This window comes from Antechinus flavipes, chromosome 2 (assembly GCF_016432865.1).
Source record: "Antechinus flavipes isolate AdamAnt ecotype Samford, QLD, Australia chromosome 2, AdamAnt_v2, whole genome shotgun sequence".
In the NCBI taxonomy this organism is placed as follows: domain Eukaryota; kingdom Metazoa; phylum Chordata; class Mammalia; order Dasyuromorphia; family Dasyuridae; genus Antechinus; species Antechinus flavipes.
In genome coordinates this window covers 34,049,370-34,075,737 of record NC_067399.1, presented here as the reverse complement: position 1 = coordinate 34,075,737, position 26,368 = coordinate 34,049,370, and the positions used below count along the sequence as shown (strand labels likewise).

The 26,368-nt window shown below is 44.8% G+C and overlaps 1 protein-coding gene across 4 annotated transcripts; it reads right to left on the bottom strand.

The window, feature by feature from the left end:
- Nucleotides 1-301: 301 nt before the first annotated feature.
- Nucleotides 302-18,290, bottom strand: THNSL2 (threonine synthase like 2). 4 transcript variants are annotated; one of them, XR_007950191.1, is made up of 10 exons: nt 18,186-18,290; nt 14,900-15,153; nt 12,798-12,992; nt 10,455-10,607; nt 9,833-10,063; nt 6,712-6,860; nt 4,590-4,715; nt 2,532-2,683; nt 525-1,021; nt 302-376 (listed from the first exon to the last, which is right to left on the bottom strand). XR_007950191.1 is itself a non-coding variant. In XM_051974411.1 (9 exons), exons 2-9 carry the CDS (start codon nt 15,120-15,122, stop codon nt 814-816), a joined length of 1,437 nt encoding a protein of 478 aa, XP_051830371.1. In that variant the 5' UTR covers nt 15,123-15,153; nt 18,186-18,290; the 3' UTR covers nt 302-813. The 4 variants fall into 4 exon arrangements, 3 of the variants coding, with proteins under 3 accessions (XP_051830371.1, XP_051830372.1, XP_051830373.1); XM_051974411.1 differs by having other exon boundaries at nt 302-1,021; XM_051974412.1 differs by having other exon boundaries at nt 302-1,021; nt 14,900-15,135; nt 18,186-18,286.
- Nucleotides 18,291-26,368: the final 8,078 nt, after the last annotated feature.

The following is a 26,368-nucleotide window of genomic DNA, read 5'->3' as shown; positions in this document are numbered from 1 at the left end:
CAGAGAGCCTGCTCAGCCTGCGTTTGAGTCTGGCCTCAGATACTCACAGCTCCGTGACTCTGGGCAAGTCCTCAGCCCTGCACAGTCAGACCCAAGGGAAGGAAACTGAACAAAAATGCTGGAATGCTCTGCCCCTCATCCCGCCATCCACTGCTTCCTGGTTCTTCCAACTGCGGTGGCCTTCCTCCCGCTCTTTCCCTCTCTTTTGTACTTGTTAATCTTCTTTACCTTTATTCTATATGCCCTTATCTATGTGCTTGGTGTCTCCTGGGACACACCACCAGCTCTTTAATCACAAAAATGTTTCATTCTTTGAATTTATTATTCCTAAGGGCTTGCACAAGGCCTAACACACAGTAGGTCTAATTTTCTTTACCTTTATTCTATATGCCCTTATCTATGTGCTTGGTGTCTCCTGGGACACACCACTAGCTCCTTAATCACAAAAATGTTTCATTCTTTGAATTTATTATCCCTAAGTGCTTACACAAGGCCTAACACACAGTGGGTCTAATTTTCTTTACCTTTATTCTATATGCCCCTATCTATGTGCTTGGTGTCTCCTGGGACACACCATCAGAAGAGAAAATTGAGGCAGACGGGGGTTGGATGATTTTGACCAGGGCCACACAGCTAGCATCTTGTCTCTGAAGGACAAGGCTGGCTAAACAACCTCCAGGGACCAATGTCTGGTCCCATTAAACCCTAATTTAATAATTGATTATTAATACAATAGGAAAATGATCACTTCTCCCATGGGGAAGGTCTCGTGACTTCTGGAACCAAAAGGACAGGGGAAGTCCCCCCAAGCGCTCACGGCCCCCTCCTCTGCTGGGAAAGGTCCTCAATCTTGTTGCGGAGCTGCTGGGTCCAGTCCTCGCCTCTCCGAAGGGGAGCGTACCGAGTCTTCATGTGCTCCAGCGCTTGGATGTCTCTGGGAATCTCGGGGACCAGCCGGGCCTGGAGGACGGCGTCCTGAAACTTGGCGGACGAGGCGGGGGCCAGACAGCATCTGGGCAAGCTGGGAGAGGAGGCCGGAGGGCCGGGATGGGCAGATGCCAAGGAAGGAGAAAAGGGAAAAAGGAAGGAAGCAGAGAGAGGAAGAGAGAGGAGGAGGGAAGCAAGGGGGGAGAGGCAGAGGAAAGGGGAAATCAGAAACCACACGGGAACTTGCTCCTTTCTTTGGCCGAGTCCAGTCCTGATAAACCAGGGATGGGCAAAGCCCTGAATAAAAATGAGAACTGTGACCCATCCCCCGGTCACCGATGCTCCTGACTCCTCCCCCCCCACACACACACATCTAGGCTGCATTCAGAGTGGCCAAGTTCCAGAAATAAGGTGGTGATTGACTGATTGTTCAACAATAAACATTTATTAAGCACCTACCGTGTGCCATGCAAGGACCAGTGGGCGCTGTTTATGGGCTTTTAATTTCAGGATTCCCGAGCCACTCATGACATGGGTACGTGCAGAGCAGGTGCCCCCTGCACTGAGAGAGAGAACCCTTTCCGGGGGGCTCCCACACCACAAGTCACAGCTCCTTCAGTGCATCCTGTCCCAGGCTAAAGTCACTATATCTTCCTGGAGCCTTTTATCTGGGCGCAGTGGGTGAAACACCGGACTTAGAGCCAGGAAGCTCAAATCTGACCTTGGGTAATTTACTAGCTGTGAACCCCTGAATAAAGCACCCGTCTCTCTGATTTTCCTCTTCTGTAAAATGGGAACAGCAATGGTGTCAATAAGCACCAACAAAAAAATCCACCCATCTCTCTTGGACTGATTTTCCTCTTCTCTAAAATGGGAACAGCAATGGCGCCAATGAGCACCAAATAAAATGATATGTGTAAAGTGCTTTGTACACCCTAAAGCCACATCCATATTTGCTATTATTAGGGTTACCTAATCATGGCTCCTCAATCCTATATTTTTGTACTTTTTAAAAACCCCAAATGCAAGACTTTCTTTGATTTAATTTTCTTTCCAGATTTATGCGTTCATTAGGTATGGAATTTCCACCGGAGAGATTCCCTTCAATGATGCTGGTTAGCAATTCATTTTTCACTCAAGTATTAAAGAGTTGCCTGGGAGTAACTGAGGCATTAAGTGGCCGTGGTTACCTGAGAAGCAGGTTTTCTTGTTGTCCGGTTGTTTAAGTCATGTCTGACTCTTCAGGACCCCATTTGGGGTTTTCTTGACAGAAATATTGGAGTAATTTGCCATTTCTTTATCCAGCTCATTTTATAGACAGGGAAACTGAGGCAGAAAGAATGAAGTGACTTGCCCCAGGATCACAAGCTAGGAAGTATCTGAGGCCAGATTTGAACTCAGGAAGATGCGCTCTATTCACCTAGATGCCCAAGGGAACTAGTAGACAGGGAGGAACTGAAGATTTAAGAGAGGGAGACTGATTGACGATGCAATCTGCTAACGAAGAGGAGAGGGGATGTCGGCTTTCGTTGGGGGGGGACAAGTGAGGTCATAGAACAGAATCCCCCAGACCACCAGAAAGGAAGGAAGGAAGCGTCCTTTACCTGGGCTGTCCAGAGGCCAGCTGCTGGTAGTGGTAGGAGACGGCCACGGCCGAGTGTGGACAGAGCAGGTAGTGGTTCTCCTCCCAGCATCGCTGCATGGTTTGAATGACATCCTCGTCTGAAGCCGACAGGGAGCTTATCGTCTCTGAAACCTGAAGAGGACCAAGGTTTGGGGCAGAAACAAGAGAAATCGGCCACATTCAGCAGGCAGGGCCATGTCAATATTGGTCTGGTTCAGGGAGTAGTTTGATGTTCCATTTTCCCTGTCTTTGCATCCATAGGAATTGTACATTAGGTACTGGTCAGCGGTGCAGTGGACAGGAAGTCGGGAAGACCCCAGCCACAGCTGTGTGACCCTGGTCAAGTCACTTAACCCTCTCTGTCTCGGTTCCCTCATCCGTAAAGTGAGCTGGAGAAGGAAATGACAAATCACTCCAGCATTTCTGCTGAGAAAACTCCAAAAAGTTCTTCATGAAATATTAACATGATTGATGATTTTCTGGGGGAAAATTTTCAGTTTCATTCAAGGTTCAAAGAAAGACATGATCAGGGATTGATTGGCAGTTTGGCATCTCACATTGTGATAGGATATATTATATAATTAAAGCATTCCCGCCTTCAGCTTCCTGAAGGAGGCATATGTAACTAAGGTGGGGCACTTGGGATTGTGTTCCAGGGCATCAAATTTAGAGGACACTGAAAGTATTAGTTAAAACAGCTAGCTTTCTCTCTATAATGGCACGCCCCAACCAAGTCTGGCTGTGATCTGATACTTCTCATCCCCCATTTGGGAAGAAGTGAGTTCAAATCTGGCCTCAACTACTTCCTAGATGATAAATCATTTAATCTCTGTCTACCTCAGCCTTCTCCACGATAAAATGGAGACACTAACAGAGTCGTTTTAGCGATCAGATCCAATCTTGTTTGTAAAAGAGCCAGCCTGGCACTTGGTAAATGTTCTCTTCTCCTCCCTCCAGGGCTGAGTCTCATTTTGGCTTCAGCATGCTACTCACGGGGACCCAGGTTAAAAAGCCGACTGGCAGGCAGACATCGTGCTCCTTGCCAAAGGCACAATTTGTTCTTCCCTTGGTGCCAGGAATCATTAGTGATGGCTCTGGGTTACGACTTAAGTTGTGTCTCTCCTGCTTAGGGGGCTAGATCGCACGGGGCAGCACCTTTTTAGGAGCTGGAGAGCATGGGAGTACTTCCAGCCATCCCCAGAAAACTGCTGCATAAAAGGAAAAGACTCCGAGTCCTCTGCCTTTGGGGTGATCTCATCCACTTCCCAACTTCTAAACTGGGTGCCATCTTACGTGGTAGCCCAGGCAACTGAGCATCTTTTGGGGAAGTCAATATTTAACTAAGATCCTACTACAGAGGGACCGCTTCATCGTCTCTCCCCTGAAATACATGACTCAGAGGAGGACTCAGCAGACTTATTAGACTGCCAAAAAAAGTTAAGAATCTCTGCATTAGAGGCATCCAAAAGTGAACAGAATGCTGGTAGTGAGTTCCCCATCCCTGAGGGTCTCCAAGCAGAGCCTGGATAACAACTTCTCAGGCTTATCAAAGGGGGCACCTTTTTTTTTTTTTTTGAGAAAACTTTGGTTAATCAGCAAGCATCACTTGTAATGGAGATAAACTAAAATCATTCCCAATAAGATCGGGGTAAAACAAGGTTGTCCACTATCACCATTACTATTCAATATTGTATTAGAAATGCTAGCTTAACCATTCCCAATAAGATCGGGGTGAAACAAGGTTGCCCATTACTAATTACTATTACCCTTACTAATCAATATTGGATTAGAAATGTTAGCTGTGGCTATAAGAGAAGAAAAAAGAGATTAAAGGAGAAAACTTTGGTTAGATAGGTGCTAAATCCTGGCCTACTGGATTTGGGCCAGAGTAAGGAGGGAGGAAGATTCTCCCTTCTTGAGAGAAAAATGCCCTTTTTTGTGGGAGAAAGGGAAGCATTTCCCAACAACTCTTTGGTACAAGCTAAGAAATGAAACTCCTTTCGTCTCTTTTAGCTGTTTCCCCTCATCAGCCACCGACCTTGGCGTGGAGCTTTCTTGGCAAACACAGCTTCTTGGTTCTGTCAAATTGCTCCATGAGGGCCCTGAGCAGCCCGCTGTCTGAGCCCGAGAGCAGCCAGAAAATCCTCTCCATGTTATAGGGCACCTGCAAGAGAAGGCAACTTGTCGGGACATGGGTCTGAGGTGGGGGCTGCAAGGGGCTCAACTCCCCCAAAAGTTATCTGTTAACTCCCAAGTTCCAAGCAAGGGAGAATCAAGGGCGGAGGTCGGGCCTCCTAGGTCGTGCTGGTCAGCGCCAACTCCACACCTTGGAGTATCAGGGTTTCATAGACAAGTGGTATCTGCTTATAGAGAAAACAGGAGGCAGCTCAGTGACTAGCCTTAGAGTCAGCAGGACTTGAATTTGAATCCTGCCTCAGACACTTACTAGCAGCATGACCAGGATAAATCAGTTAATTCTGTTTTAATTTCCTGGAAAAGGAATTGGCAAATCACTCCAGTATCTTTGCCAAGAAACCCCCCTGGAAAATATTCTGAAAACACAGGATTTCCAAGGGCACATGTCAACTTAGAAAACCGTATATCTATGTGCTATTGTGTATTTATTTATTTTGTTAACTATTCCCAATTTTATCTTAATTTGCTCCCAGCTCACTTTGATACTTAGAGCAATGAATGGTTAATAAATGGTTGCCCAGGGTCCCATAGCCAGCATGGATCAAGGGCAGGTCACTGAATCACTGAATCAAGGCTGAGTCACTATTGCCACACCACTAAATACTAAGGCACAGACCCAGGCAGACCTAAAGGAACGGGGAAAGGGAACAAGCATTTATTAAGTGCCTGCTACATGCACTGCACTAAGTGCTTTACAAATATGCAGCAAAGTGGGGCAGCAGATAGAGCACTGGCCTCTGAGTGAGTTTAAATCTGGCCTCAAACACCAAGCCATAAATCATGTAACCCCAATTGATTCTAAAAAGAGAAAGAAGAAAAGAAAACAAAACAACAAATATTATCTCATTTGACAGAAACAAAAACACACACACACATACACACAAAGAAAAGAAAAACTTGTTTTTTAGTTTATTTCTTGGAGTTGCTCATTGGAATCATTTGAAAATACCAGTATGTTTGTTCTGGAGAAAAAAAGACTCTGAGGGACATGATACTTGACTTTAAATATTGAAGGTGTTAGAGATTGGGATTATTTGGAGGGCAGGCCCAAGGAGCCAAAAACATATCACTTGTAAGTTTTCCAAACCACTAGGAATGAGAGACCCATAAACACATTTTATTTCCCCAGGCTCTCTGCTGACCTCCAGACAATCTCCAATTTTTTATTAGATATCTCAAAATAGATGTCCCGTAGACAAATTAAATCCAATATGTCCAAAGCTGAACTCACTGTTTTTCTCCTAAAACTCTCTTCTTAAGTGTTCAATGATTGTAAATGGCAATACCATCCTCCCTGTCACCCAGCTCTCAGGCAGATACCATCCTTGACTCCCCGCCTCTCTCGATCCCCATCTCCAATATGGGCCCTGTCCATGCTACCTCCATAATACCTCTCACAAAGGTGCCTTCTCTCCCTTGACATCACCCCTTCCCTGTGCACTCTCGTACTCTCACCTCAAGACTATTGCAATATACGTTGTCCCCGCATCGAATCTCTCCAAGGGCCAGGGTTTATTTCTCTGTGAAAAACCAACTGCGTCAGGTCAACCACCAACCTTGGTCTATGGCAGCACAAACCGCCAGATATTTTTGGATCATGGACATGGAGCCGGAAGTGATCTCAGAAATTAGTGAATCCAAACTTCTCATTTTAAAGTTAAGGAAACTGAGGTGCATGGGAGAGAACTGACTTGCCCACAAAGATGGTAAATAGATGATTTAAATTCAGGTCTTCTTCCTTCTAATCTAAAACACTTCACCATGTACAACACAAGAATAATTCACTTTGCCCGTGACAAGGGAGATAAAAGAGGGATTAACTCAACTCAACTCAAAGGAATCATTCTAATTTGGAGAAGGGCAGCCCTGGGGCAGCCCCCTAGCATCACTTCTATTCTCCTAGAAGGGAAAGAGTACTTATACATCCAGTTGAAGAGGGGAGAGAAGTCTTTCTCAGAGCTCACCTGGATGTCCATGGCTGATGCCAAGGTCGGTCTGGTGATCCCTGAGAGTGAGAAGTCCCCCTTCTGGATAGTCCGGTGGATAATGTCATTCTGGTTCACCACTGCAGCCAGACGGATGGGCAGGCCCATCTCCCGCGCAATGCAGCCCGCTAAGAACAAGCACAAGCACAAGCAGGTGCTTCTAAGCTTTGTGTTCTAGATTTCCCCAATTAGCCACCCCAGATCATGCATCTCTGTGTTCTAGATCATCAGAACAATGATCTTTGAGTTCTAGATCACCACAGACCTCACAGTTTGTGTTCTAGATCACTCGGATTAACCATCTTGGATCACATGTCTTTGTATTCCAGATCACCCAGATTACGTGACTTGATGTTCTAGATCACTTTGGTTCACATATCTTGGTGTATTAGAAAGCCCTAGATTATGTGTCTTTGTGTTCTAGATCATCCTGGATTATGCAATATGGGTCTAGAAAGGGGCATTTTCTAGAGATAGGACCCAATCCTATCTCTAGATAGATGATCTGGAACACACAGACATGCAATCCCTGGTGTGTTGGTGTGTTTTAGATCGCCCAGATCAACCATCCCATATCATGTGTGTTGGTGTTCTAGATCACCCAGATTGTGTCTTTGAGTTCTAAATCTCTCAGGCTATCTGTTAACGGTCTCAAAGTGTGTGCCTTTGTGTTCTAGATCACATGAATTGTGTGTCTTTATGTTCCAGATTGCCTGGGTTAACTATTCCAGATTACATTCTCTGTGTTCTAGATAACCTATATTAAATGTCCAGGATTGCAGCCTTTATGTTCTACATCACTCAGATAACATGCCCTATATTACCTGTCTCAGATCACATGTCTTTATGTTCTAGATCACCCGGGTCAACCATCTCAATTGAATCCACATGTTCTCGATCACTCAGGCCAGACACATCTGTATTCTAGATCACCAGGATTAGAGATCGCTGGTTCTAGATCACATGCCTTTCTGTGCTAGATTATCTGGATTAACTATCCTGGATTGTGAGTCTATGTTTTAGATAATCCAAACTGGATGTCTTGGTGCTCTAGATTGCACAGATCGACTATCCTGGATGTATGTTTTTGTGTTATAGATGGGTTAAATAGTCTGCCTTGCCTAGATCACCAGGGATTGAGGGCCTTTATGGTCTAGTTCATTAGGGATAACATGTCTTTCTGCTCTAGATCACCAGGATTGAGTGCCTTTGTGTGTTAAATCACCAGGAATTACATGTTTTCTGTTCTGGATTGCATGCTTTGTGTTCTAGATCACCAGGCCCATGTGGCTGTGTTCTAGATCACAATGGACTGCATGTCTTTCTGTTCTGGGTTATGTGTTTGTGTTCTAGATCTGTTATGGACCACATGCTCTGTGTTCTAGATTGCCAGGAACACAGACCTTCTGTGCTCTGGATCACCAGGAGTTTGTGTGTCTTTCTGTTCTAGATCACTGGGGATTGAGTGTCTTTCTGTTCCAGATTATGTGTTTTTGTTTAGATCACCAGAGATGGTCTTTGTGTTCCAAATTACATGTCTTTCTCTTCCAGATCACTGGTGATTGTGTGTTTTTGTGTTTTAGATCACCAGGGATCATACGGTTTTCTGTTCCAGATTATGCATCTTTGGGAGTTCACGCACCTTTCTGTTCTGGATTATGTGAGTTGTGTTCTAGACCACCAGGGATTTGTTCTAGACCACTAGGGGTTAGTCTTCCGTTCTAGATCCTCATGGGTATTAGCTTTATGTTCTAGATCACCAGAAATTACATGTCTTTCTGTTCTGGGTTGTGTGGCTTTGTGTTCTAGATTGCCAGGGATTTGTGTGGCGTTGTGTTCTAGATCAACAGAAGTTACACGGCTTTATGTTCTGGATCACCAGGGATTACACTTCTTTGTGTTCCAGATTACGTGTCTTTGTGGGATTACTTGTCTTTCTGTTCTAGTTCACGAGGCATTATGCATCTTTCTGTTCCAGATTATGCGTCTTTCTGTTCAAGTTCGCCAGGGACTTGAGCAGCTTTCTGTTCTAGATTACCAGGGATTATGTGTCTATTTTAGATTATGCATGTTTTGTGTTCTAGGTTGCCAGGGATGGGAGTCTTTTGTGTTCTAGATCATCTGGGCTAACATGGCTTTCTGTTCTGGAAAACATGTCTTTTTGTTCTAGATCACCAGGGGTGCATGGCATTCTATTCTAGATCAGCAGAGATCGAGCATCTTTCTGTTCTATATCATCAAGGATTGTGCATCTTTGTGTTCTAGATCAACAAGGCTTACATGGCTTTCTGTTGTAGATCACTGGGGAGTATGTGTCTTTGTATTCTAGATCACCAGGGATCACACAAAGTGGCTGTGATCCTTGTGACAGCCTGGCCAGCTGGGGATGGAGGAGTGTGGGCATGGGGGGGGGGGGAGGGAGAAGGGGCGGGGATGGAGGAGCACGCCCAGGGGTTGGAGGAGCATGCACAGGGAGGATGGAGGAATGAGTGCATGGGGGAGGGGGGGGAAGGGGATGGAGGAGTATGCGTACAAGGGGATGACGTCAGTGGGAGAGCCATAGCCGGGTTGGGTTCCAGGACTCACCCATACCCAGCAAGGTAATGCTCCGGGGCAGAATTCCTGAGCGCCTTTAAAAGACGACCCCAAACTCTACTCTTACAAAGCCTTCCCTACATGAGCCCCCAAACCTCCTGCGCTGACCTCACATCACCATTTACTATCTCTGTGATGTGCTTGTTGGCTGCTAGGGGGCACCATAGTGTAGAGAGTGACACCTCATCTTCATGAGTTCAAATCCAGCTTCAGACACTTACTAGCTTGGGCAAACTTGCCTCAGTTTCCCAATCTGTAAAATGAGCTGAAGAAAGAAATGGCAAACTACTTGAATGTTTCTACCAAGAAAACCCCAGGTAGAGTCACCAAGGATCAGACCTAACTGAAAATGACTGAACTACTATATGCCCAGTATTACAGTCAGCGGGGGTGGGTGACCTTGGTACCTTCATCTCTGTCCAGCCCTATAAAGTGAAGGCTCTGTCCTAGCTGCCCAACCAAGCTCTACGATACAATGTGGGCTGAAGCCCGGGGCTCTCCTCACCCGCCAGATTGCCGGCAGCCCCTGTCGGCACAACCACCTCCACGGGGGGTAGGGGGCAGATGTCCATGGAGGGCACACACTGGAAGTAGGCAAAGAAATGGTGAGCCATCTGCACAAGGACCCGGGACCAGTTGATGGAGTTCAGACTCATCAGGTTATGCTTCTTGGCAAAAGCCACATCTGCAAACACATCTTTGATGGGCTCGTCCAGTTCATCACTGTTACCATCCACTGTCGGGGGGAGAAAGGACATGATGGGGGGTCAGGAACTGAGGGACTCCAAGCCCATTGAGCTCCTCCCCATCTTTCACTGGATATTCAAGGCCTTCTGCAAGCTGATCCTGCTCTATCGAGTCTGTCCTGCTTCTCGGTTCCCCCAAACAGTCCTCCTCTTCATCACCCACCCATCCACCCACCCATCCATCTATCTATCTATCTATCTATCTATCTATCTATCTATCTATCTATCTAAAGAAGTTCATAGATTCTAGGTTAAGAACCACTACTATAGAAGATCTCATGTTCTAGTCTAGTCCTTCCAAGACTAAATGACTTCCTCCCCTTAGTATTTCATCAGCCCAGGTTCATTCACCATACCAGAAACTTCCCTTCCAGTCCCTACCCCCAAATACATGCACATTCTCCTCAATCACTGTGGTCATCTGGAGTTCCTGGATCTTGGAGCAACGTCCCTGAGGCAACAAAACAATGATGTCCATGTTTTTGGCTCCACGGACACTTTCTATAGCTGAGCTCCCGGTGTCTCCAGAAGTCCCTGATAGAAAATAACAATAATGTTAATAATGTTAATGATTCATACTACAACTGTTACTATTGTTGCTGAAAGTACTTCTATTATTACTAGTACTACTATTTCTATTTCTTCTTCTTCTTCTTCTTCTTCTTCTTCTTCTTGTTCTTCTACTACTACTACTACTACTACTATTACTACTATATACTACTACTTCTATTACTACTACCACTATTTCTTCTTGTTCTTCTTCTACTACTACCACTATTTCTACTACTACTAGTATTACTATTTCTTCTTGTTGTTGTTCTTCTTGTTCTTCTACTACTACTACTACTTCTATTACTACTATCACTATTTCTTCTTCTTCTTCTTCTTCTTCTACTACTACTACTACTACTACTACTACTACTATTACTACTATATACTACTACTTCTGTTACTACTACCACTATTTCTTCTTGTTCTTCTGCTACTACTACCACTATTTCTACTACTGCTAGTATTACTATTTCTTCTTGTTGTTGTTCTTCTTGTTCTTCTACTACTACTACTACTTCTATTACTACTATCACTATTTCTTCTTCTTCTACTACTATTACTATTACTACTATATACTACTACTTCTGTTACTACTACCACTATTTCTTCTTGTTCTTCTGCTACTACTACCACTATTTCTACTACTGCTAGTATTACTATTTCTTCTTGTTGTTGTTCTTCTTGTTCTTCTACTACTACTACTACTTCTATTACTACTACCACTATTTCTTCTTCTTCTTCTTCTTTTTCTTCTTCTTCTTCTTCTTCTTTTTCTTCTTCTTCTTCTTCTTCTTCTTCTTCTTTTTCTTCTTCTTCTTCTTCTTCTTCTTTTCCTTCTTCCTCCTCTTCCTCCTCCTCCTACTACTTCTATTACTACTACACTATTTCTTCTTCTTCTTCTTCTTCTTCTTCTTCTTCTTCTTCTTCTTCTTTTCCTTCTTCCTCCTCTTCCTCCTCCTATTACTACTTCTATTACTACTACCACTATTTCTTCTTCTTCTTCTTCTTCTTCTTTTTCTCCTCCTCCTCCTCCTATTTCTATTACTACTACCACTATTTCTTCTTCTTCTTCTATTACTACTACCACCACTATTTCTACTACTACTACTACGACTTCTACTTCTATTACCACTACCAGCTTTTAAATAGATTTTAAGATTTTTAAATAAACTCTAAAGTTTATGAAGTAATTTATAAATATTATATCATTTGATTCTCATAACATCTCTGGGAAGAAAGTTCTGTTATTATTACCTTTCTACAGCTGAGGCAACTAAGGCAGGCAGAGGTCTGGTGACTTGTTGGGGGTCACATAGCTCTAATGTCTGAGGTTGGATTTGAACTCTGGCCTCCAGACCAATGTGCTGTGCACGATGGTACCCTCTAGTGGTCTTGTGAGCACTTACATTGCACTTTATGGATGGACTAGTTTTAGTTTGTGTTTTTAGACCAGCCCACATCTTAGCAGTGCAGAGCAGCCCTTTTTCTGTAACTTACAGTCTCAGAATGTTGCCTGGGGACCTGAGAAGTTGAGTATTCTGCCTAAAGTCCCACAGCCAATAAATGTCCAAGGTAGGATTTGAGCCAGGTACAAAGCACCTTTCTCACCCTTCTTGTGAGAGAGATGGTATCATTGTGCCCATTTTACAGATGAGAAGCCTGAGACTCAGATTCTGTGAGTTGTCCATGTCCATGTGAGGTTAAGCATCAGAGGTAGGCTAGAACCCAGGCTTTTCCTGGCTCTACACTCTGTACTCAGTCTACAGGGCCATAGCCCCAGTGCTTTGGTCTCAGGGAGAAGCTTAGTAACCCTAGGAAATCCTGGGACCAGGGGATGAATGATTCCCCTGGGACCCTGGGATTCTGAACCCCCCACCATGAGCCTCTCAAGCCCTCCTCAGGACAAGCGCACCAGCAGGCTGCTCTGGAGCCAGAACAAGGCTCGTGCTGTGACTGGAAGGCAGCTCGCTGCAGATACGGAAGCAGCTATGTTCCTGGAGCAATCTGAAACCAGTCCCAAGAGCAGGATGCGAATCCCAATCCTGCTGCTTCCTAGCTTTGTGACTCAGTTTCCTTATCTGTAGAATGAGGAGATTGCACCATAGGGTCCCTGATCTAGGATCCTTAAGTGAAGAGGTCCCTTCCAGCTCTGACTATGATCCTTTGACTCACCTACGACAATGGTGACATGTTTCTGCCTTTTCTCCAGAAAGTACTGTAAGAACTGTCCCGTACAGGACAGAGACAGGTCCTTGAAGGCGTAGGTGACACCGTGCCACAGTTCCAGCACATTCAGCCCATTCTTCATCCTGCTCAGGTGAACGACGTCTCTGTGTCGGAACCTGCTAAAGGCTCTGTCGATCAGACCTGAGGGGGGAAATTCGCAAGCGTGAATGTTGAAAATTACCTATGCATGTGTTTTGAAAATAAAAACTTTAATTAATAAAAAGAAGGGTAATTCTTTCATCTGTCAATGTCTCTTGTTCCCAAACCATTCACCTCCCTTCTACCAGGACTGGGCTATGAAAGTATGTCTTTCAGATGGTACTTTCCACTTTTTTTTCTCTAAAAGGGTAGAGATTTTGGGGAAAGGATATAATTTCATTAATGTGATTTTTCCTGAAGGCAATGGATCTATTATAGAAGGGGAGAGGCAGAAGCATGCTGAGGTACTACATGCAATTTATGATATCACACAAATTCAGAAAGGGGAAGGATAGTTTAAAATAGAGAGGGAGGGGCAAAGAATGAGAGAAGGAAAGAGAGAGACAAGGGTAGGAGAAGACAGAGAGACACAAACGAAGATGGACAGAGAGACACACAGCCACAGAAAGAGAAACAGAGACAGAGACACACACAGAAACACACAGAGACAGAGAGACACACACAGAGAGACAGAGAAACAAACATGCACAGAGAGAGAGAGAAGGAGGAGGAGGAGGAGAAGGAAGGGGAGGGAAAGCTACAGAGACAGAGAGACACACAGAGAGAAACAGAGAGACACAGAGAAAGAGACAGAGAAATACACACACAGAAACACACAGGGACAGAGAGACACACACAGAGAGAAACAGAATCAGAGACAGAGAGAGAGAAAGAGAGACAAACAGAGATAGACAGAGACAGAGAAAGAGACAAAACAAAAAGAGACAGAGAGAAATTATTTATCTTGAATAATGGGGATTAGAATAAATAACTCTTCAAGTCACTTCTCAGCTCTGTTATTTTAAGATTCAAAAGAGCCTCTTAAAAGTTGGCATGTGGAACTAATGAAAAATCAATTCTACTAGGTTTTGAGGTCTATAGCTCAATAAAGAATGATAGGATTCTGCCCATATAGTCCAACCCCCTTCATTTTATAGATTTAAAAAATCCTGAAATTAGGTAGCTTCAATCAATAAACAAAATATTTTTTCAAATCACCCATATTCCCCAATATTTTTATTCGATTCCCTTTGTCTCAAAGAGATTTTCTTTACAATAAAAATTAACTAACAAAAACAATTCAACAAAAGTAATGAATATAGAAAAAACCTGCTGGTAGGCCATTTCATTGTTCCAGACCCATAATCCTCCAAATCATCACAGAAGCCGAGAGCAGTGCTTTCTCTAGGATCATTGTAATTGAAAAGCATTCAGGTTCTTTGAAAATATATTATTTTCATTGGTATATATTTTTGTTAACTAGATTTACTCCTATATTCCTCCTGTCCCTCTTCTCAGAGAAATAATTTGTAAAAAAAAAAAAAAAAAAAAAAAGATTAAATGAGGATGACTAATATAGAAATATGTTTAACATAAACTATGTCACATGATTTGTTGCCTTGGGTAGGGGGGAGAAAGGAGGGAGAAAAATTTAAAATTCAAAATCTTATAAAAATGGATGCTGAAAACTATTTCGAAAAATAAAATAATATACTAATGTGGAATTTATCACATACTTTCTATTTTAACAGATTTTGTTGATATATTTGTTTTTTATATCACCCATCCTTCCCCCCCAACTGCCCCAGTGGGTAGAAAGCAGGAAAAAAAATGACAAAAAGAGAAAAAATGGTAAAAACCAGTCAAAATGACATACACATATACACATACACAAACCAGATATATGCAGTGTAATATAAGCCAGACCCCCTTGCTTCTGCAAAGGAGGCATCTTATACCTTTTGGGGGCTCATTTGTTCTTTGTGATTTCACAGCACTCAGTTTCAATTATTTTCAAGGTGCATTTGCTAAGCCCTTCCCAGGTTGATTTGGGAATCTGGGAGACTCACCCTTCAAGTCTTTCTTTGGAATGAGCTCTGGGTCAATGAAGAGAGAGCACAGCTCGATCACCAGGTCAGGGTAGGAGAGAGTGCTCCATTGTTTCAGGGTCTCCCTGTCCAGCTTGGGGATCTCTTCAGGCATATAGAGGCCCCCATCAGGGGCATAGCCTGAGAACAAGGCTCCTTCAAAGTCAACACTGGGGCTTCCTCCCCGGGTACTGACGTACCTCATGATCCTTCAGACCCTGGAAAAGGAGAGTTTTCTGGGAAATAAGCAGAGCTTTAGTCACACAAGAGAAGCTGCCCATCCTACTAAGAAGTAGCCCACGAACAACTCTCTCTTGACTACTGGCCCTCTCAGGTGTGTGGCTACAGTGATGAAGGTGAAGGAGATTGGCAGGAGTGTTGTGCCAATTGGTGAACAGACCTGAGTTCTTGATCCGGCTCTGTTCTATATCAGCCATATTGATAGGGTACAGCTTCTAGGGGAAATATAGCAGTAATCCTGAGGCCCCCTGACCTTAGAGTGCTATGGTTCTAGTAATGTCTATGATTCTAAAGTCTTCTGGCCCTAGAATAGTCCTACAACCATTGCTGACTGTCAGAGAGATAATCTGCTGGTCAGTGATAACCAAGTTCCTGAGACAATAATGAATAGACATCCCTCAAACCTATCTGTAAGCCATAAAATTAGCAAATAAGTAACAGGAAGCTCTGGTCTCTCTAACTTTATCCTATAAATGTATCTCCTTTCTCCTGGTTTTTTGCTAAATCCTTTTGGAACTTAGCCTGTTTAAACTGGCATTACAATTACAATAAACTTTGCCCCTTGACCTGGAGATGGTTCAAGCCTGCAGATTCTTTTGAGACATCTCACGACACTGGTCTGCAACCCCAACCTGTCGGGGTCTCCTTTTGAACCTGAACAATATGACTCTGGACGAGTGTCCCATCCCCCTCACAGAGTGGTTGTGAGGGTCTGAGGCACATGTGAGTTTCATATTCTGACAAAAGAAAGCCCAGCTATTAGTGGTGGGACAAATGGCGATGGCGGCTCCCACAGGCAGAGAGGAGCTTGACTATGGACCCCCAGTCAAAGTTTGAAAATCGCACATCATGTCTGTGAGTATCCATGGGAGGTTTTAGGATCCACTTGGTTTGATGGGAAGAGCCCTGCATTTGGAGTGGGAGGAGCTGGCTTCAAATGCTGCCTTTCACATCTGTGTGACTTTTGACAGTTGTATTCTTCTCTGAGTCTTAAGTATCTGTCCAATGAAGGGCTTGGACTAAATGGCCTCTGAAATCCTTACGTGCTGTAGACAGAGCTTTTCTTGTTTACCACATACCACTCATTGTGCTAAGCACTAGGAAAAATTTAAACAAAATTACAGAAACCTGGCAAGACTTATATGAACTGCAAAGTGAAATGATCGATACCAGGAGGACAATGCATACAGTAACAACAATGTTGTAAGTACAATCAATTCTGAAAGACTTCAGGAACACGGAGAGTTGCAACAACCAACCACGACCTCTGATAAAAGATGCTACCTCCCTCCTCCTAGAAAGGTGGACAGTGCAGGATGAGATATGCTTTTAAAAAAAAAAAACTTTGGCCAATGCAGAAATTCATGTTGCTTGACTCTAGTGTTTGTAACAGATTTAACATTTCTTTCTTTCGTTCTCATTTTGGAGAGTAGAGGGAAGGGGAAAGAGCAGATTTTTACTGATTGAAATTTAAATCCAGAGAGTTAAGAGCAAATGGTGAACTTCACTAGAAGAGAACACTTGGATGGCCTAGGCAATATAGCAATCCCCCACCTACACCCAACCCAACTTGGTCCCTCCTCCTTGTCTTTAGGTAATTTAGTTTAGAAAAACTGGTTATGATTTCATGGAGAATCATTCCATCACAATCTATTAGCTTGTGAACTTCTTGATTGAGAGAATTGTCTTTTGACTCTTTTTGTATTCCCAGGGCCTGGCACAGGGTAGGTGAATACAAGTTTATTGATTGATCAATTGTGAGGAAAATCCCTCCAGTTAGGAAAATTCCTAAGGTTTAGTCTGACGTTGGACTGTCTGTCTCAATAACTTTCTCTGGTTAGCCTCCCGCCTCTTTGTGGTGGAGGAAAAACTCAGTTTGGTGGAAGTCATTTGGAAAGGGAAACATTGTATCAGAGAAACAGAGATTATATTACAGAGTAGAAGCTGAAGCTGAGACAGCCTTGGGACGTCCCCCAGCACCCATGGAACCCTCTGTCCATGGGCGCCCCTGCACTCTCTCTCTTCTCTGCCCTAGATCGGTCTTTGCCTCGGGACTCCGAGCAGGGCAGGAGAGGCTGCAGACCCTCAGACTAACTGCCTCCCTCCTCCTTCCCTCCCTCCCTCGCTCCCGTCTCTGATCTTTGCCTCGGGACTCGGCGCTGGGCAGGAGAGGCTGCAGACCCTCAGACTAGCTGCCTCCCTCCCTCCCTCCCTCCTTCCTTCCTTCCCTCCCTTCCTCGCTCCCGTCTCTGATCTTTGCCTCGGGACTCGGAGCAGGGCAGGAGAGGCTGCAGACCCTTAGACTAACTGCCTCCTTCCCTCCTTCCCTCCCTCCCTCGCTCCCGTCTCTGATCTTTGCCTCGGGACTCGGCGCTGGGCAGGAGAGGCTGCAGACCCTCAGACTAGCTGCCTCCCTCCCTCCCTCCCTCCTTCCTTCCTTCCTTCCCTCCCTCGCTCCCGTCTCTGATCTTTGCCTCGGGACTCGGAGCTGGGCAGGAGAGGCTGCAGACCCTCAGACTAGCTGCCTCCCTCCCTCCCTCCCTCCTTCCTTCCTTCCTTCCCTCCCTCGCTCCCGTCTCTGATCTTTGCCTCGGGACTCGGAGCTGGAAAGGAGAGGCTGCAGACCCTCAGACTAGCTGCCTCCCTCCCTTGCTCCGTCTCTATTCTTGGCATTGAGGTCCCCCAGGCTTAAGCGCAGAACTGTCCCTTGACTCTCCGTGGTTTAGCTCCAAAGCCACCCGCGAGGCCCCTGCGGGACCTTGGACTAGTGGGGGAAGGGGAGGGGAGGAGGAGTAGCTGCTGTCCCAGGCCCTTCTTGCCTTTCGAATCGGGGCCTTGCCTGCACCGGTCGGGGCGGCAGAGGGCAGCAGAGACCGCAGAGGCGCAGGCAGCCGGTGGGCCTCGGCCTCTGGGGGGAAGGTGTCCGGGCCCGCCCCGGCGCTCTCTCCGGACCGCAACCCCAAGGTCACGGGCAGAGGGTGGGGGAGGGGAGGGGAGCAGGTCCCCCTCCTCTAGTCCCTTTGCTTACCCGGCGCGGGGCGCTACGCTGGGAACCCCGGGCGCGGCGCGGGCACGGAAGCTCCCGACCTGCACGAGCCTTGGTCAGCTGCCCGCAGGGCGGAGTTTGGCCTAGGGCCTCCCGGACCTTGCCCGGCAGAGGCCGCTTTCACGCGCTCCCAGCGGGGGGGACTTGGAAGGGAGCTCAGGGCCCCGAGCTCTAGGCATCACGCCCACTGCCAGAAGTGCGGCTTGGAGGAGTGATTGCTGGGTTCGAATCCTACCTCTCGAGTGAAAATATGTCATTTGCCCCCACTCGAGTTCATGAAATTTATGGGAGTTTCTTCCCACCCCCGCGAAATTCATGAGACATCTTAGTCCTAAAGGCTCATTGATTCTAAACCTTCTCTGAGTCTCTCTTTCCTCATCTGTCCAATGGGTACAGTAACAGAACTGATCTCTCAGACGGAAAGCGTGTAATGCCGACCTTCCCACCCTTCCCACCCCGGGGCCCTCATCGTTGCAAGTCCAAGCCGAAGGATCTCTGCCCTCCCCACCTGGGAAGGAATCCTGCAGATAAGCTGGTCCAGTCCTCCTTGTTACAGAGGAGAAACGGACTCAGAGGCCCATGGGGCAATTGGAGTTAAATGAGCTCTCGGAGGGTCCCCAAGTTCATAAGTGGCAGGAGCGAGACTCGAACCCGGGCCTTTCAATGCCGGGTCTAGAAGAGCTAGACTCCGGCACTTAAAGTTTGCTCCGGGGCGCTTTGGAATCCGGCCTCCAAGCGCCGAAGGAGGAACTCGGCTCCAGCAAATGCTTCTGTTCCGGCTCCGGGAAAGCCTGATCGTAAAACGATAAACGCCCTCCGCCTCCCCCGCCCCCACAGCGAGTCAGCAAAGCGCAGAGAAAGCGCCCCTGACCAGGGCCGATCGTAAGGGTCACACCGTGGGGAGCCTGAGCTGTCTGGGGTACACCGGCGCTCCTCCTTCGCCCGCTTTCTGCTATGAGTCTCCACCCGTGTCTGCGCAGCCTCCCCATAGAGACTGCTCTCCTAGTCTCGGATTCCGCCCTCCCCCAATAACCCCCACGATCACACAATCACGCAAAGCAACTGATTTCCCCCAGACACCAGAATCCCTAGATCCGGCTGGCGTGCAGTCCTCAAAGAAGCACTGGACGCTGGATCGCTCCATCCCTGCCTGAGGACTGAGCTAGCTGGGGCGATAGAATGTAGCAATCCCCCAAGCCTCATTCCTGGCTTCCCAATGACCTTGACCTTCAGGAGTCCCAGTCTGGGAAGACACATCATATATGATCCATCATGTCAACTGGTGTCAAGAAATTCTCAAATTCGTTTCCATTGGGTTCAAATAAACACGTGTCATTAACATATAAGTCAGTATCAGCGGGCGTAGGGGCTGGGAGTCAGAAACGGGATTTCTGCCACTGTGAGGCTGTTTGACCTTGGATAATACACCTAACTCTCGGAACCTACAAAATGATTATAGGATCAATCATAGATTTAGAACTGGGAGAGGAGGACCTGGGTTCAAACTCTGCCACATACTGCATACAGGCTCTAAGCTCGGCTTCCTCATCTGTAAAAAGGGGCAAGTCCCTTCTAGCAATAAATCTATAATCTTATGTATCCACTGCACTTTGTAACTAACCATAATGCAGTACATAAACATGAGTCAATCTTATATTTGCTATAGATAGGAAGGGGTGATGAAATTGCACAAATAAGCTAGTGATGCAACTTCAAAAAAGGAAGAGATTTACAGCTTTACTCCACTGATATATTCTTGGAAAATATGTAATTCAACGGTTAATTCTGTTGAGCAAGTATTTATTAAGCGCCGACTGTATGCAAGGCTTTGTGCAGAGTCCCAGGGATCCAAAGACAAAAATGAGATCACCTCTGGTCTGGGAGAGCTCACCCTTACCTGTTGTGGGTATAAAAAATAAATGTAAGCAATTTGAGGTGGAAGAGATCTCTGAGCAATTGGGGGGGTCCAGGCTGAGTGGGAAAGCTAAAATTATAGCATTTATAAATTATATATATATAAATACACATATATACAAAAACTTTATAAATTATCATTATTATTACATAAACTTTATAAATTATAAATCACATATGTAACATGTTTTATTTCTCTATAGAAATTATAAGTACTTCACAAATATTATCTCATTCAGTCCTCACATCAACCCTGGGAAGGAGTGTCATTTTTAATTCCCATTTTATAGATGAAAAAACTAAGGCAGGTAGAGGCTAAACTCTACATAGATTGGGGGAAGGGGAGAAACTAGAGATCAGTTAGAGGATGAATATAGTAGTCCAGGTGAGAAGTAAGGAGAGATTCACTTCAGGCTTCAGCTCTATGAGTGCAAAAGAGGAAACAGATAATAACAATAATTGACATTTATGTAGATTTTAAGGTTTGCAAATATTTACCTGAGTTATTGCCCTCAAAGCTCACAACACGGAGAGGTTGGGTGATGGACATTACAGGTATCTGAGCACTTTTAAAAGCCATCAAAGTTTTAAAGCTAATAATTAAAAAACTATTAAACTTTAAAATCTATGAAACCTTATAAATAATTAGACCAACTAAATAACTAGAGTTAGTAAAGCTTAAGATTTGGGGGCCACCCTGTATTATTCCCATTTTGCAGTTGAGGAAACTGAATCACAATTGTGTTTGTTCCAGCTCACTCAGCAAGTATCAAGGATGGTGCCATCTAGCTGCCAACCTAGAGTACACCCTTCTTGTGGGTCAGTATACATGGAGTCAGTACTGAGGATGGCACTGGTCCTCTCCAAAAAGGAAGGTTGAGTGATGAAGAGAGCCATCCACACCCAAAAAGAGGACTTCTTATTCTCTGTCGTTGTTTGCTTGCATTTTGTTTTCTTTCCCAATTTTTTGTTTTCTTTCCTTCTTGATCCAATTTTTCTTGTGCAGCAAGATAACTGGATAAATATGTATACATATATAGGATTTAACGTGCATTCTAACGTATTTAACATGTATTGGACTACCTGCCAGCTAGGGGAGGGGGTGGAAAATTTGGAACAAAACGTTCCGCAAGGGTCAATGTTGAAAAATTACCCATTTTGTAAATAAAAAACTTTAATTAAAATTAAAAAATAAATAGATGCTACTGATTGTTTTAAGGAAAAGTCAAAAACAAAAAACGAAAAGGAAAATTGGACAACGGTAGCTCTCAGTATACTTGCAGTGGAAAAAAGGCAGCAGAGCCAGATTGGTTCTGAGAGTATCTCAGATCAGATATACTGAGAAGTGTTCACAAAGGTGGTCAGTGGGAGGGATGTAAGGAGGTAAATCATGTCTCTAAAACAGTCCTCTAGGAACATCACCCTGTTCTACTGGACCTGCTCCCCGCTGGACATTGCAGCTCCACTGGTTCTTGTTGCTTTCTCTTCCCATTCTTGATAATACCACTTTAGACATAGTCTTCAACTGTAGCAAGTGGGTGGAGTAATGGATGGAGTACCGGGTCAGAAGTCAAGAAGACCTGAATCCAAATATAGCCTCAGATGCTCATTAGTTATGTGATCTTGGACAGGTCAGTCCATACTTGTTGCCCCCAGTTTCCTCCTCTATAAAAGGGGTGGGGGAATCTGAAAAAATGCATAATAGCACTTCCTGCCAGGATGGTTGTTAAGATAAAATGAGATAATAGTTGTAAAGCACTTAGTATGATGTCTGGCACATAGTAAATACCATATAAACTTTAGCGATTATTATAGTTTTTATTTTTCCCTTAAGTGGAGGAACAAACTGTTTTATTCCCATACAAGGGAGGAGAAGCTTAGCATTGAAGTCTTTGAATGATTACAATCAGTTGATAATCAAGCCTTGTTAGGATATTTACAAGAAGACTTCTCCTTAGTGATTTGTTATTTCATAGTCCAGTGAAGAGCAAATGGGAGCTTTTTCACATATACCCCCGAACCCACCCAAATTTGTCTCTCTGTGTCTTTGTCTCTGTCTCTATCTCTATCTTTCTATCTCTATCTCTATCTTTCTATTTCTGTCTGTCTCTGTCTCTGCTCTCTCTGTCTCCCTATGTCTATTTCTGTCTGTCTCTATCTCTCTGTCTCTTAGTCTTTCTGTCTCTGCTCTGTTTCTTTCTGTATCTCTGTCTTTCTATTTCTGTCTGTCTGTCTCTCTGTTTTTTTGGATTTTTTTTTAAGGAAAAGTAAAAAAAAATTGGCTCTGAGAGTATCTTTATCTCTTTGTTTTTCTGTCTCTACTCTTTCTGTCTCTCTGTCTTTCTATTTCTGTCTCTCTGTCTCTATCTTTCTATTTCTGTCTGTCTCTCTCTCTCTTTATCTTTCTGTCTCTGCTTTGTCTCTATTTCTGCTCTGTCTCTGTTTCTGTCTTTCTCTCTATCTCTTTCTCTCTGTCTTACTTAGTCTCAGCCAATCTGGCTCTGCGGCCTCTTTCCACTGCAAGTACACTGGTAGCTGGGGACCAGAGCATCCCAGGTCATGCCTTGACTTGCTGTGAAATGGCTTTAAATGAGGCAGCCAGGAGCTACAGGTGGGGAGGAGAAGAGGAGCAGAAGCTGAAAGGAAGGCAGATTCCAGCCAGCTTGGGAATCCTAAGGTCCTCCAGAGTGGAACATCTGACTGGTATCAGGAACCAGTCCCCAGAGCCCATTGTTAAATTTTCGATGTGAACATTTACCCCTGGAAAATCAGTAAATACAAATTAGGGCTTCCTTTCTGATTTTCTTTTTTAATAATGTCGATCCAACTGGCAGCACGGTAGGTATGGTTCACAGACCACTAGAACCAAGAAGATCTTAATTCAAATGTTATCTCTGAAACATGTTCAGTGTGATCCTTTGGTAAGTTATTTCACATTTCAGTTTCCTAATCTGTAAAATGGGTAGAATGTTTCCCTACCAACTTGCTGAGCTGCTGGAAGGTTTAAATGAGGGGAGTACGTAAAGCATTTTGCAGACAGACTTCCGAGGGCTCCCCAAATGCACAGAGGGCAGGAGGAAAGCTGGCAGGCCATTGCATGATGCAATCACTATGCATGTTGCAGCTGCAGAAAATGTATAAAGTCCTCCCGTGGTACTGCCTCGTGGCACGGAGGTGACCTTGGCATCTCAGGTAGAGTGCAAGCCCTGGCAGGTATTCCCAGCTTGGACCAGCTATGGGTAGGAACCCAGGAAATGGTCTTTGCTGAGTTGGAAGGCCGGCCTCCCAAAATGGGCAGAGGCTCATCGCCAGCAGATAGGAAAATAGTGGTGCGTTATTATTTTTTGGCTGCAGCAGCTTATTCAGCTTATGCTGCAAAGTATCAGAGGCCGCTATCTGCACTGATGAAAGGCTCACTGCTCTTGACTTTTGCCCTTTGTTTATTCCTACGTGTAAGAACGCCAGCTAATGGGTAAAGTTTGCTCTCTGCAGCTGTGACTGAATATCCCAATATTGACATCCAGAACTATAACTAAGGTGAGGTGACTGGGGATTTGCCCGAGGGCTTGGAAATTTAGAAGAGGCCGACAGCTCTTGTACTCCTTCAGCAACATATAAATACTGAGTTTAGCAAGTAGTTGGAGTCATTAATTAAAACAGCAGGCCACCAGGCTTTCTCTGTCTGTGGGAGTGATAGCCTGGGATCTCTGTCTCCTTTCCTTTCCCCTACCCTTTGCCCCAACTCCATCCTGCTTTGTAATCAGTAGATGGTTGGAGGATACTTTTGTACCTTTTGCTTTGCCCCAGAAGTGATAAATCCTCGGTGTACCTCTAGTAAGCCCTCCCTTAGATCCCGGCATTGGGAGATACCATTAGTGTGGTATTAAGGTGATGGAGCTCTGCTGACATATCAGTGGCCGTTAGCTGACTGGATCGACGTTATTAAAAAAGAAAATCAGAAAGTAAGCCCTAATTTGTATTTACTGATTTCAAAGGGGGTAAATTTAGTCTAATATCTGATATCTGATATCCCAATATTAGAGATAATGTCCATTTTGGCATCCATATCGGTAGAAAACAGCAGTAGACGCTAATACTATGATCTCCCAAAGACAAGGGGCCAGAAGGAAGCTTGGAATTCCAGTGGATCCATTCCTAGCAAAGGATCCTGTCTTCTGAAGCTCTATTCATCCTCTCATCCTATCACAGCTATCACAGGGATTTTCCTTCAGCACAGATCTTTCCATATTATTCCTCTCTACTCCAATAACTCTGGGGGTTCCCGACTAAATATAGGACTAAAAACAAACCCTCCTTCTTTAACTTTTAAAGCTAAACTTTGTCCCTTTCTACTCTTCTCATCTTATTGGATATCATCCCCCCTCCCACACTCTGCAATTCAGTCAGGCTGACCTTCTCTCGGTTTCTTGCACATATCTCATCTCCCATCTTCCACTGGCTCTCCCTCATGTCTTGAAAGCCCTCCTTGAAAGTTCTCTCTTCCTTCAAGATGCTGCTCAAGCCCCATCTTCTGCATAAACCTTTCTCTGTTCCCTGACTGGACCTGTCTGGTGCCTGTTAACTAAGGGGGTCCTCCAAGGGACCTTCTTCTCTTCCTCCTCATTAACTCCCAAGGATGCAATCATCATCCTGATGTCAATGACTTTCACTTCCCCAGCCCTCACCTCTCTCTTAAACTCCTAACTTCCATACATAGAGACATTTCAAACAGGATGTCCCCTTAGACCAGGGCTTCTTAAATTTTTTTCCATTTGTGACCTCTTTTCACCTAAGAAAAGTTTACATGATCCTGGGTTTATAGGTATATAAAATAGGTATACACATCCAACATTTACTGGTAATAAATCATGAACCCCACATCCAGTTACATGAGATGATTGCGAGTCACAATTTAAGAAGCTGAACTCAATACCTTTCCCCCCAAATCCTCCCCTTTTCCGAACTTCCCTCAGTCTGCCGAAGGCACCACCATCCCCTTTGTCACCCAGGTTGGCAAGCCCTGATATTGCCATCATCCTGGTGCAGACCCCCCTCACACCTCATCTCTTGGTCCCCCCGCTTGAAGTCTTCCCCAACTCCATCAAACTTATCTCCTAAAGTGTAAATTAAACCATGGGTTCCCTCTCACCTCCAGGATAAAATATAAAATCCTCTGTCATTCAGATCCCTTCACAACCTTGGTCCCCTCCTACTTTTCTGGTCTTCTCATATCTTCCCCCTCCCCACATATCCCAAGATCTAGTGGCCTTGGTCTCCTTCCTGTCCCTCTCACAAAATCCTAGATCTCTCACCTCAGACATTTTCTCTGGCTATCTCTCACGCACAGAATGTTCTCCCTTCACCTCTGCCTGCTGGCTTCCTTCAAGTCCCAGCTAAAATCCTCACTTCAGTAGAAAGCCTTCCCTGATCCCCCCTTAATTCCAGTGTCTTCCCTTTGTGATTGTCCCCAATTTATTCTGTGCATCTCTTGTTTGTACATAGTTGTTCACGTGTCTCTCCCATTACATCTTGCACTCCTTGGAAGAATGAATTATCTTTTTAACTTTCTTTGTATGTCCCAGCATAGCATACTTACTGGCACATAGTAGGTATTTAATAAATGCTTACTGATTGATGGAGTGATAGGAACATTATGCAAGTGACTGCTACCAGACAGAGCCTTCTCTGGGAAAATTCACACAGAAGAATTCCCTCAAAGCACCCTAAAACCAACTTTTCTTCTGGAGGTGGGGAAAGGTAGCTGGGAACCCACCTCCTCATCCCCAGCTCAACTCTGGGGACCGGAGAAGACAGAGAGATGACTGCCCTCACATCTCTCCCTGCAACATTACAGCTGTTCAGTCCCTCCAGATGCCCCAAAGATCTGAGTTTGTCCCCGTACAATTTATATCCAAAGACGTGATAAAGGCAGAGATAGCATGCTTAGCATGCTTACAGGAGACTTCAAGTTCAGGCTGTTAACTAAGGGGGTCCTCCAAGGGACCTTCTTCTCTTCCTCCTCATTAACTCCCAAGGATGCAATCATCATCCTGATGTCAATGACTCTCACTTCCCCAGCCCTCACCTCTCTCTTAAACACAATTATGAGCTGGGAGGGACTTTATCGATCACCTGAGACCCCTCCCTCCTTTGATTGATAAAGAATCTATGGGACAGTCTGGAGGCCACAGTGATGTCTCCAAGGTACACAAGGAGCAAGAAGTAAAGCATTTGTCCTAAATTGCTTAAAT

Excerpts from the sequence above, each read along its gene's own strand:
- THNSL2 (XM_051974411.1), bottom strand. The coding sequence starts at position 15,122 with ATGAGGTACGTCAGTACCCGGGGAGGAAGCCCCAGTGTTGACTTTGAA. Across the intron at positions 4,716-6,711 it reads CATCAGCCATGGACATCCAG|GTGCCCTATAACATGGAGAG; the intron begins GTGAGCTCTGAG and ends CTTCTCTTGCAG. Across the intron at positions 1,022-2,531 it reads CTGGCCTCTGGACAGCCCAG|CTTGCCCAGATGCTGTCTGG; the intron begins GTAAAGGACGCT and ends CTCCTCTCCCAG.